The sequence below is a fragment of the Rhineura floridana genome, unplaced genomic scaffold (assembly GCF_030035675.1).
Source record: "Rhineura floridana isolate rRhiFlo1 unplaced genomic scaffold, rRhiFlo1.hap2 scaffold_28, whole genome shotgun sequence".
Taxonomy (NCBI): Eukaryota; Metazoa; Chordata; class Lepidosauria; order Squamata; family Rhineuridae; genus Rhineura; species Rhineura floridana.
The window spans coordinates 98,014-110,585 of NW_026902502.1; the positions used below are offsets into that span (position 1 = coordinate 98,014).

A 12,572-nucleotide genomic window follows, 5' to 3' on the forward strand; every position below is an offset into this window, starting at 1 on the left:
ACCATACCCATGTTGACTTTTACTGGTAGAAGTTATTCAGTTACTATATTAACTTATATTCTAAAAGCAATAATGTATGTCCATCCTCCCCTCATCTGACCTATCTATCAACTGTAAGCTTTTTGAGGGCAGGAGCCAGTGTCTTTTTGTAAAATCTTGTAAGATGTCCTACATTGATAGTATGGTACAAATAATAGGCCTAATAATTATTTAATTATTGGGAAAGAATTATGACACTCCTAAAAAGGGATTTTAATGACAAACATGACAACAAATTATGGTGTTATGTTGGTCACAAGAACTGTTGCATGTAAAAGATTTCACATTTATCTCACTTTCTTAATGCTAACAACCTCAAAGAATAAAGTAAAACATACAGAATTTTATTTTCATTTGTGGAGGGGGGGGGAGTACATGCTAAGCCAACATCAGTTTTATTGTCCTAAGTTCAATTTTGTTTCTAGCATAAAATTTCTTCACAGTTTACTAAATGAGAAAGCAAAACTATTAATATAATAAAGTCATTAACCTGTTGTCTATTTTCTTGGAGAGGTCTTTACCTGAAGATTAGGAAAAAGAAATAGAGAAATTCTGAGTCATCTTCCATGCCATGCTTCTGGTTGTTTTACACACGTGTAAAATACTATTTTGAACAACAATAGTCAGATAATGAAACTTTCAAGAATTATATTTAAAATTATATAGAACATGCTAACTATATATGAAAATGAAAAATGGATATGTAAGTTGACATTTTCATGGAATTACCCAGATGTGGGGCACGATGTTGAGTGGGGAGAGGAAGAGCAGCAAATGCTACAACTATAAATCGTCATGGTAATTCCTTCTCTCTCTCCCAAAAGCATAGTGTGAAAATGATACACTGCATTATGAAGGCCACAATTGACACTTTGAAGCAAGTCCAATAGAAGTCACTGGATGTTACTTCTACCTATCATCCAGAATGCAATAAAACAAACTTGAACTAACAAACTTTCTTTTGTATCTCAGACAGATGTCCTCGTATTGTTCCACTGCAGCACTCCATAGTCACCAATGCAGTTAGGGACCATGGCCTCTCTTGCGTCTGGACAGTTGAATATGCTCTTGATTTGTTGCTTGTTGGTGGACTAATTCCAGAAGCTGTGTGGCTAGCACATGAACTTGGAGACTGGAAAATGGCCGTTTCAATTGGGGTGGTTTACAATCTGTATTGTCAGAGCAACAATGGCTTCCCAAGGTAAGTCATAGAATCATAGAGTTGGAAGGCCTATAAGGCCACTGAGTCCAGCCCCAAGCTCAATGCAGGAATCCAACTTAAAGTATACCCGACAGGTGGCTGTCCAGTTGCCTCTTGAATTCCTCCAGTGTTGGAGAGCCCACAACCTTCCTAGGTAATTGGTTCCATTGTTGTACTGCTCTAACAGGAAGTTTTCTCCTGTGCATGGAAAGATGATATCAGGTGGTAATTAGCTCCACCTAGTGGTCGAAGGCAAAAGAGTACTGCTGACGTTTTATTGTAGATCCCTTCCTGGTCTGCGCCTGCTCCATGCTCAGTTTTCTCTTTTGCCTTCACATGAAAGTGGTTGGATCCTCTCTGTCTCCGTTGGTTCAGGCTTGTATTGTTCGTTTGTTTAGTTTTCATGTGTCATTTTACTGTTGTTCTTTCCCTCCTTGTGTTTTTATTCCTCTCCCTTCTAAAAAAGTTAAAAAAAAAAAACAGTTCCTTGTGTCTTTCCCTCAAAGCCTTTCTCCATGGCGAGGAGCAACTAGCCCCTCCCCGCGGCTCCTGGGGCCGTCGGCCTCTTCAGGCTCCCTCTCCAGCCGAGTTTGCTGCCGTTTCTCCTTGGAGAGCTAGCAACAGCGTCGGCAGCTCTAGTTTGGAGACGGCTTCCCTGGGGCTCAGCGTCCAAGCCGGCACCTATTTTTTTCGCGCTCCTTTTGTGAGCAGCTTTCGTTTTCCCCGCTCTATAGCAGTGGGGGGGGGCAGACGCACAATCGCAGTAGGGAGGACGACTACAGCCGCTGCTGGTTTTTTCTGCTTGCCCAGCCCTTTACCAAGACAGCGCGGTTACTCACCGCCAGCGAGAGTCTTTCCTTTATTAACCCTATAAGTCCCTCAGTGTGTGCCCGTGATGGGGAAAGCCACACACAAAACGAAGCACCTCTCGAAGGGGTTGAAACCGCTCCCCCGCATGCCTGCAATAGGTGCAGCATCAGAGCCCCTTCCCACCCTGGGTTCAGGGCAGTCGCAGTCTTCGGGGGATCATGCAGATATGGCGGTGGCCCGCCCCTCTACCGTCAGGCACAAGGTGGCTGATGCTCAGGTTCTGGCGGGCAGGGTGGCTACGGAAGGCAGGTTGCCTATCCCATATAAGGGAACCTGTAGAGACAATCAGGGTCCTGTCCATCATACAAGGGATCAGAGGGACCTGGAACCCCTGTCTGATGAGGAAGCCAGCCAGTCCCACCCTTCCTTGGGTGCTATTTTTTCTACCACCTCCTCTCCTGAGGCCTTTACAGGGTTTTTGGAGGAGCCAATCCCTGTCCAACAGATCCAAGATGCTGAAGGGCACAGGCTCCACTCATCCCACACTCAGGCTCGCCCTATACAGTTACACCTATCAGCACATTCAATTCAACAACTGAAGGAGCAGCTTAGGGATGCCCTCTTAATGGATCTGCTAGAGATTTGTCTTCTCAAGCTACATCGGGCCCACAGCCCTCAGGGAACCCACCTGCAGATCACTTGAGGGCAAATCCACGCCCTTCCCCCAGCCGCACATCTCCAGATCCCTATGCGACATCTCAAGGCAGGCACCTTCAGCCCCCAGAGCAGGAGCTTATAGACACAGAACACGACTTGATTGTCTTGGATGAAGAGGAATGGAGTGGGGAGTCAGAATCTGAGGAAATTTTATCTACTAGGATATTTCAAGAGCCTCATTTCCTTCCTCTGCTATGCAAGGCGATGGAAGCCCTTACCCTCACCTCTGCAGAGGATTCTCCTACTCCATCCTCCTCGAGAGTCTCAGCGGTATGTCCAGATCCAAAACCTAGGTCTAGAGTGTTGAAGCTTCCTTCGCTTCTCCTGAAGGTGCTCAAATCAGAATTCAACATTCCTTTGCAATTAAAAAAATCGGTTTCCTTAGCCAATAAATATTATACGCTGGAACAACCGATCATGGATCAGCTGAAGGTCCCACTCATAGACGCGCCTATAGTCAATCTGCTAAACCCATCATTGAATCCGAAAGACTCAGATGCGCACCTTAAGGATACCACTGAGCGCAAGATGAACCAGGGGCTTAGAAGGGTGCACAAGGCTAGTGCGCTATCAATCAGGGCAGCAGCAGCCTCCTCGGTGTTTGCTCGAGCCTCCCTTTGGTTGGAAGATCTGCTGGATGGCCCACAGCAAGATGCAGCCCGGCTGCGCAAATCTCTGCTGAAGGTCTCTCGAGCAGTTACCTTCATGGTAGATGCATCTATGGATGCCATGCAGTTTGCAGCAAGGTCACTGACGGCAGGGATCTTCACGCAAAGAACCCTTTGGCTTCGACATTGGGAGGCAGACCCGGCAGCTCATTCGAATCTTGCCTCAGAACCCTATGTGGGAGGCAAATTATTTGGGGACACTGCCCTCGCTAATGTCTTGGAAACTAAGGAAAAGAAAAAGTCCATGCCATCCACCAGAAAAAGGGATGACGGAAGAACCTTTCGTCACTCATTCCATCCTTATCATTTGGTGCAGTCCTTTCGGGGCTCACGTCCCTTTGGAAGACAGAAGGATACCCGCTCCAGCCGTCCCTTCTGGAACAGCCAGCGCAGCCAGCTTAAGTCCCAGCAGCACCTTCCGGGTCGATCGGGCTTTGCATCCCAGTCACGTGAAAACGGGTCAGTTCTGACGCCTCTGCCTCGCCGGTGGGAGGCCTTCTCCAACATTTTGCTCACCGATGGAAGGACTTATCCTCCGATCAGTGGGTCCTACGCACCCTTCGATACGGCCTTTGCCTGGAATTTTCTTCCACCACCCCCCGGTGAGATTCATTCCATCCCCTTTATCAGCAAATCCACACAAGAGGGGCAAAGTTTTACAGTTAGTTTCCCATCTCCTACGCATGGCAACCATCGAGAAGGTCCCACCAGGAGAGAGATTCCTGGGAAATTTGGGAAATTACTCTCTGTTCTTCACCGTCGAGAAAAAAGACGGTTCGTCCAGGCCAGTGCTAGACCTCAAGGGTCTGAATTGCTTCATAAAATACCACAAATTTCATATGGACACCTTACTTTCGATCAAAGAAGCGCTGAGGCTAGGGGACTTCCTCTCTTCTATCGACCTGAAGGAGGCCTACCTTCACATACCAATCTTTCCCCCTCACAGAAGGTACCTTCGCTTCGCGGTGGGACAAGACCATTATCAATTCAGGGCTATGCCCTTTGGCCTGTCGTCTGCTCCCAGGGCATTCACGAAGATCGTGGTTGCCCTGGTGGCACACCTCAGGACTCTGGGGATTCATATCTTTCCTTATCTGGACGATTTTCTGATCCGCTCACCATCATTGCACAAGGCATTGGAGGACCTCCATGTCACTCTGACCTGTCTAAAAGACCATGGCTTCCTGATCAACGAGGCCAAGAGCCATCTCTTTCTGTCCAGACGCATTACACATTTGGGAGCGACTATAGACTCACAACACGGCCTCATCACGTTGTCCCAAGAAAGGATCAACAAGATTCGCAAAGTAGCATTGGATGTCCTATCCTCCCCCTCAGCGGACCTGATGGAGTTGGCAGCACTTCTGGGTTTGATGGTATCCACGTTCCAAACGACACCATGGGCACGTCATCATTCCCGCACAGCAGTGGGCGCTCCTGCCCTTCCAAAATGACATAGCGTCCAGACACCACCGCAGGGTAACTCTGTCGCCAGAGGTTCGGCAGTTGCTGTTCTGATGGACCCTCGAGCCCAACCTGGAGCGAAGAGTTCCTTTCCACGATCCACTGCACACCCTGATAACATCGGATGCCAGCCTATCAGGATGGGGAGCCATATGCGATGGGCAGATGATTCAAGGCACGTGGTCGTCTCAGGAATCCACACTGCCGATCAACCTGCTCGAACTACGTGCAGTTTGTCTGGCCCTCAGACACTTCGCGAGCACCAGACATTTAGGGGCGGTGCTTATCAGAACAGACAACGTGTCGGCCAAATCTTATTTAACCCGTCAGGGGGGCACACGCGCCCTCCTTCTTCAGAAGGAAGCCTTTCTCCTCTTCCAGTGGGCGGAGAACAATGTTGACTCAATAGCGGCAGAGTATCTCAAGGGGGAGGACAACAGCCAAGCCGACTGGCTCAGTCGGGAGAAGCTGATTCAAGGAGAATGGAGACTTTACCCAGAGGCCTTTCGTCAGATAGTGGAACGTTTTGGCCACATTCAGGTAGACCTGTTTGCCACCAGTCTGTCCCGTCCAGAGCCAAAAGAATGAGGCTGGAGTGTGTGTGCAAGTAAATCTCGTTTTATTAGAGTAATGGATACATCAAAGGCATTGCCCTTCATAGGAAACCCTACGCTAACTCACTAGATTCCCTAACTATACTCTAGACATGCTCTGCAGCATGTGAAGGAAGTTGACTCAATGACCCCCCACTGGGAGTGGCAGGCTTATATAGGAAATGTTTTTGAACGTAATCTCTGACTCCTTTGTAATTCCTGTCTTTGCCCTGTCCATTTCTCGCGGTGACGGGAACGAGGAGACAGGGGACGCGCATCCAACGGCTCATCTGAAGACACCTGCTCCCGAGCAACGGGCTCGAGGTCAGGGGGCGGTGCCACACTGGAATCCTCCTGGGAACTGCTTGGTAAAGGAGGAGCTGGCACTGACTCTGAAGCTCCCCCCCACAAGTCCTCTGCATCAACTGGGGGCGGTGCGCTCGGCTCCTCGGAAAGGGCGTTACTCGTGGGAACTGGCTGGAGAGCAGGCTGCCCCCCTCCCGCACGATCCTGCTCAGACACAACAGTCCCCAACTCTGCTTCTTCTGGCTGCGGAGGTGCCTGAAACTCATGTCTCCCCCGTTCCTGTCCCTTCTGAGTTGGCTGCAGCGCAACACAGTCACAATCGGCAGGTGAAGAGGTTCTTCTCCCGGTATGCGACACCAGGTGCGGAGGGGATAGATGCGTTAACTTCCCGGTGGCCTCCGGGCAGGCTATATGCCTTTCCTCCAATTCCAGTTATCCCCAGGGTGATCAAAAAACTTCGTGCCGAGAGGTCAGCAGTTCTGTTGGTGGCTCCATGGTGGCCAAGGAGACCTTGGTTTCCAGACCTCTTCGACCTGTCGGTGGAACCACCATGGAAAATTCCAGCGAGAAGGGACCTGCTATCTCAGGGACAGCTCCGCCACCCGGACCCAGAGTGGTTGGCGCTTCATGTATGGAACTTGAACAGAAGAGAGACTTGAAAAAAGGCATCTCTCCCCAAGTATTGGAAACCATGATGGCTTCTAGACGCCCATCCACACTCAGAATTTATGAAAGCACATGGAAGACCTTCTCATCCTGGTCACGGAAGAAAGGAATTCTTCCTAGGAAAGCGGGGGTCAACGAGATCCTGTCTTTTCTTCAAGACGGCTTATCTTTGGGTCTCAGACCTAACACCCTGAGGCGCCAAGTTTCAGCCTTATCGGCCATTCTCTCCAGATCCCCGGATAATCCAGTCGGGTCTCACCCTTTCGTCAAACGTTTCCTCAGGGGAGCAACGATAACAGCACCACCTACGGTGCATCGCTACCCAACTTGGGACCTACATAAAGTTTTGACAGCCCTTCAAAGACCTCCGTTTGAACCTCTGAGTCAAGTTTCCCTCCGTCTTCTGTCCTTTAAGGTCTTGTTTCTGGTGGCCATTACTTCAGACCATAGAGCGTCTGAATTGAATGCCCTGTCTGTCCATAAGAATTTTTGTGTATTTCATCAGGATACCTACATACTGTCCCTTCCTTTCGTCCCAAAGTGTTGTCTACCTTCCATTGCCAGCAAGAGCTGGTATTGCCATTCTTCTGTCCGAATCCTGTCCACCCTTTAGAGAAAGCCTGGCACTCTCTTGACGTGAGACGAGCCCTTAAAGTTTATATTTCCAAGACAAAGCCAATTCGGAAAACAGATAATTTGTTTGTCTCCTTTCACCCAACATCCCTGGGGAATAAGGTGACCACATCTACGCTAGCCAGGTGGATCAAGGCATGCATATCATTGGCATATGCCCCTCTAAGATTAGCCCGTCCTACCGGAATAGTAGCTCACTCGACCAGGGTAGCGGCCACATCAGCGGCCTTTTCCCATAGCGGAGATTTGTAGGGCAGCCACTTGGTCCATTCCCAATACTTTCATTAAACATTATAAAATAGACTCCTATGCTTCAGCTGAGGCAGCCTTCGGGAGGAAGGTGCTACAGCACGTCCTCACAGATCAATAGTAGTCACAGCCCCACAGTATTCCCACCTTACATGGGTCAGCTTTGGTATGTCCCACCTGATACCATCTTTCCATGCACAGGAGAAGAGACATTTGGTCTTACCGTGAAATCGGTCTTCTCTGTGCATGTCAAAGATGATATCAGGGGCTGCCTTTACAAGCACTATTAGACCTTGAGCAGAGAGTGTATGAGTACTGTTGTCTTGTCTTCTTTGTGGTGTTTATTGGTCTTGTTCGTATGGGCTTGTCATTGAAAACTGAGCACGGAGCAGGCGCAGACCAGGAAGGGATCTACAATAAAACGTCAACAGTACTCTTTTGCCTTCAACCACTAGGTGGAGCTAATTACCACCTGATGTCATCTTTGACATGCACAGAGAAGACCAATTTCATGGTAAGACCAAATGTCTCTTTCCTGATGTTCAGTTGAAATCTGGCTTCCTGTAACTTGAGCCCGTTATTCCGTATCCTGCACTCTTGGATAATCAGGAAGAGATCCTGGCCCTCCTTTGTGTGGCAACCACTTAAGTACTTGAAGAGTGTTATCATCTCTCCCCCCCCCCCGTCTTCTCTTCTCCAGGCTAAACATGCCCAGTTTTTTCAGTCTCTCCACATAGGCCTTTGTCACTCTCATTATTATTATTATTATTATTATTATTATTATTATCTTTATTTATACCCTGCCATTTTTCCAAAACTGGAACTCATGGCGGCTTCCAGATAAAAAATACATATAATTAAAAACATACAAAGTCTACATTAAAATAAGATTAAACTATTTCCAATATTAAAACCATACACACATATAGCTAAAAAAGTTCAAACTAGTTTAAAAATGATATAATAGACATTAGCAATGCAGCACCCTTCACTCCCTATCCTTAGCCTTCAATTCCAAAGGCTTGTTGGAATAGGAAGGTATTTGATTGTCGGTGGAAGGATTGCAAAGGGGGTCATTCTTACCTCCCTAGGAAGGGAATTCCAAAGCCTAGGGGCAGCCACCGAGAAGGCCCTCTCACGCATCCCCACTAGTCGTACTTGAGAAGATGTGGGTGAAGTGCAGTGTCCAGAACTGGATGCAGTACTCAAGATGAGGCCTAACCAGTGCCAAATAGAGGGGAACTAATACTTCATGTGATTTGGAAACTATACTTCTGTTAATGCAGCCTAAAATAACATTTGCCTTTTTTGCAGCCACATCGCACTGTTGACTCATATTCAGCTTGTGATCAACAATGATCCCAAGATCTTTATCACATGTAGTATTGCTGAGCCAAGTAACCTGCATCTTATAACTGTGCATTTGGTTTCTTTTTCCTAAGTGTAGAACTTTGCATTTATCCCTGTTAAATGTCATACTTTTGTGTTCAGCCCAGTACTCCAGCCCATCAGGATTCCTTTGAATTTTGTCTGTTTTCCAGGCTATTAGCTATTGCTCTCAATTTTGTATCATCTGCAAATCCAATTCATTCAAAAAATGTTGAAGAGCACTGGGCCCAGGACCAACCCCTGTGGTACCTCACTTGTTACCTCCCCCCAGTTTGAGAAGGTAACATTGATAAGCAATTTTTGAGTACAGTTCTGTAGCCAACTGTAGATCCACCTGATAATTGTTCCATCTAGTCCACATTTAGCTAGTTTGCTAATCAGAATATCATGGGGCACTTTGTGAAAAGCATTGCTGAATTCAAAATATATTTCTGTCCACATTCCCACAGTCTACCAGGGAGGTCAGCTGATCAAAAATTGAGACAAGATTAGTCTGGCAGGATTTGTTCTTGATAAATCCATGTTGGCTTCTAGTAATCACTGCATTGTTTTCAAGGTGCTTACAGATTGACCTCTTTATAATCTGCTCCAGAATTTTCTCAGGGATTGATGTCAGGCTGACTGGTCTGGTTCCTCCTTTTTGCCCTTTTTTGAAGATAGGGACATTAGCCCTCCTCCAGGGCCAGATTAAGCTGAGGAGGGCCCCTAGGCTGATTCTGAGCTGCCTGCCGTCGCATCCCATCCCCCCGCTTCACCTACCTTTCCGCTTTTTTTGCAGCTGCGGTTTGCCATCAATCAAGATGGCGGCCGAGGTTTCCCTAAGGGGCTGAAGCCTCTGCTGCCATCTTAGTTGATGGCAGCAATGCACATGTGTAGCACGCATGCATGCCATCAACCAAGATGGTGGCAGAGGCTTCAGCCCCTTAGGGAAACCTCGGCCGCCATCTTGATTGATGGCAAATCACAAAAAACAGCGGAGAAAAAGGTAAGTGAAGCTGGGAGATGGCGGGCGGTTCGGAAGCTCTTGTCCCATGATCTGCGGCTCCTGTCCTGTTTCCACGGATTGCAGGCCTCCAAGAGCTCCGGGCCCCTAGGCTTCAGCCTACTAAACCTAATGGATAATCCGGCCCTGCCCTCCTCCAATCATCCAGCACTTCACCCATCCTCCATGATTTCACAAAGACAATACACAGTGGTTCTGAGAGTTCCTACAATATTCTAAGATGCAGTTCATTCGGCCCTGGAGATTTGCACTTGTTCAAAGTGATTAGGTATTCCTTGACCATTTTCTATCAGTTTCAAGCTGCAATCCTGCCCCTTCAACTTCACATTCCCAGGAGGGTCATAGACCCTTTTGGGAGGAAACTGAGCCGAAGTAGGAATTGAGCATTTCTGCCTTTTCTTTAACATCTGTTATCATTTTGCCATCCCCATTGTACAGCTGTTCACAATTTCTTTTCTCTTTTATTTTGGATGTACCTGAAGAAAGCTTTTTTGTTGCTTGTGGCATCTGTCGCTTGTGGCATCTCTCAGCTCATTCTCAGCTGTAGCCTTCCTGACACCATGTACTCTTCCATTGTGACCTGGCCTTCCTTCCACTTCCTGTATGTGTCCTTTTTTGTTTTCATGTCATCCCTAAGCTTTTTGTGAAGCCGCATTGGCTTCTTCTGCTGTCTTCCCCCCTTTTTCCTTGATGGAATTGTTTGCCATTGTTCTTTAGAATTTCCTTTTTTTAGAAACTCCCACCCATCTTGGACTCCCTTTCTTATTAGGGTCGCTTGCCATGGAACCTTACTTAACATGGTTCTGAGTTTATTAAAACTGGCTTTCCAGAAGTCCAGGTTATTCATATGGCTACTCTCAGCTTTTGCTTCCTTTAAAATCAAGAACTCAAGCATAGCATGGTCACTTTCCCCCAGAGTTCCCGTAGCTGCCACTTCATCCACTTAATCTCAATTAGTTAGAATCAAGTCAAGGATAGTTGATCCTCTAGTTGCTTCCTCCACTTTCTGCAGGAGAAAGTTATTTTCAAAACAGGTCATGAATTTCTTGGAGGGACCATGTTTGGCAGAATTTGTCTCCCAGCAAATAGTGGGGTAATTCAAGTCCCCTATTACTACTACATCATGCCTCCTCGAAACATTGGCAATTTGCTTTTCAAAAGTTACATCTTCATCTCCTTGATTGGGTGGTAGGTAGTAGACTCCAATCACTGTGTTCCTTTTATTCCTTGCCCCATTTATTTTAATCCAGATACTCTCAGTGGAGCTACCAAGCTCTTCCTCCTGTATGTCTGTGCAGGGGATATATATTTTTAACATATAGTGCAACTCCACCTCCCTTTCTGTTCCTTCCGTTCTTTTGAACAAGGTATATCCTTCAATCGCTGTGTTCCAGTCATTGGAGTCATCCCACCAAGTTTCAGTTATCCCTATTGAGTTGTATTTACTCTTCTGTATTAAGAGTTCAAGTTCATCCTTTTTGTTTCCCATATTCTGGGTATTAGCCTACAGATATAAAAAGTCATGTGTGTATAAATTATTGAAGTGGATATAGCAGTTTTACTTTGTTGTTTATCATGTTATAGATATATATAATTGCTACCAGATACAAGACTTTTAACTGAATTCCTTGAAAGCTATTTTTTATTATTGCTCTCTTTAAAAAAGAAAAAAAATGATGACATGGTCTTACTGTGTTTGTGACTTGGATAGTATTAGTATGGAGAAGGTTATGCTGTTTGCTCCTTTGACTACTGTCCTTAGCCTGATTCATCTATATAGGGATAAAGAATGCTCTGCAAGGAATGCAGTATTATTAGGTGATGGGATGATTAGGACAGATGCTTTACATGCATTAACTGAGAGCCATAGTCCCCTTAGTTCCTATATGTGATTGCACAGAGGCTATTTAGAGAACAGCAGTTACAGGAAAGCTAACCTGTCTTGATCTACTCTCAGGTCACAAAAAGTAGAACTCTGTATGCCATTGCACTTAACTCCAACACAAATCTTTCAAGAAAAACTACAATCTTTTTTGGGCCAGCCTGTCAACAGTGAAACATCAAATGAAGGAGACCCTACATACAAACAACTCACAGGTGTGCCGTCTTTACATCTTTTATTTTCTTGAGGTTATTTTTAACACTTTGTGCAAAAACTATGGTTTCATGCAAATGTCTACCCTTTCCTATGACCAGGGAAAAGCCAGAGATGCTAATTCCACATTTTTAAGACAAAGTATGGCTCAGTTTTCCCCAGGTAGCATGCCATCACGTGGGTTATAGCGCCATCTAGCGTCCGAAGGCAAGAATGTACTGAAGTCAAGACCTGGGGCATCCATGCCCCTCCCACTCCATTTCATTCTTGCCTTCATTCCAGGCAGTTATACTCATGTGTGGTGTGAGAATTTAGTGTAAACATTTGTGTATGAGAATTTGGTGTGAAGTTTTGTGTGAAACTTGTGTGAGAGAGAGTGTGTTGGGACTGGGAGGTCTGTTGTTGAGGCTTTTGTCCCACTTTTTCCCCTCCCTCTTTCCCCTTCGTCCGTTTGTGGGGCTGGTTTGGGGTGTTTGGTTTCAGTTGTTCCCCCCCCTCGTCATTTCTACCCTGCCTGCCCCTCTTTCGTTTTGGGGACAGCAGAGGCTTCTGGGGCCGCCTCTGTTCTTGCAGCTGCGGCCACGGCTTCTGCTCGCGCCCCGCTTGACTGCAGCGGCGGCTTCTGTTCTCTCCCAGCCTGGCCTCACGGTGGAGGCTTCCTTCCCCAACAGTTTGTACTGCAGCTGCTTGGAGCTCGGTGGCGGCTTCTGTTCTCCGCGCCTGGCCTCGCAGCAGTGGC

The 12,572-nt window shown here is 46.8% G+C and overlaps 1 protein-coding gene across 1 annotated transcript in view; it reads left to right on the top strand.

The window, feature by feature from the left end:
• LOC133375314 (ciliogenesis and planar polarity effector 1-like) overlaps nucleotides 1–11,835 on the top strand; it is a gene marked incomplete at its 3' end in the record, with an annotated part of 56,551 nt that extends 44,716 nt beyond the window's left edge. Inside the window, exons 17-18 of the mRNA XM_061606941.1 lie at nucleotides 1,012–1,240; nucleotides 11,696–11,835. Of these exons, the coding sequence (XP_061462925.1) occupies nucleotides 1,012–1,240; nucleotides 11,696–11,835 (369 nt within the window). The remainder of the gene's footprint in view (nucleotides 1–1,011; nucleotides 1,241–11,695) is intronic.
• Nucleotides 11,836–12,572: the final 737 nt, after the last annotated feature.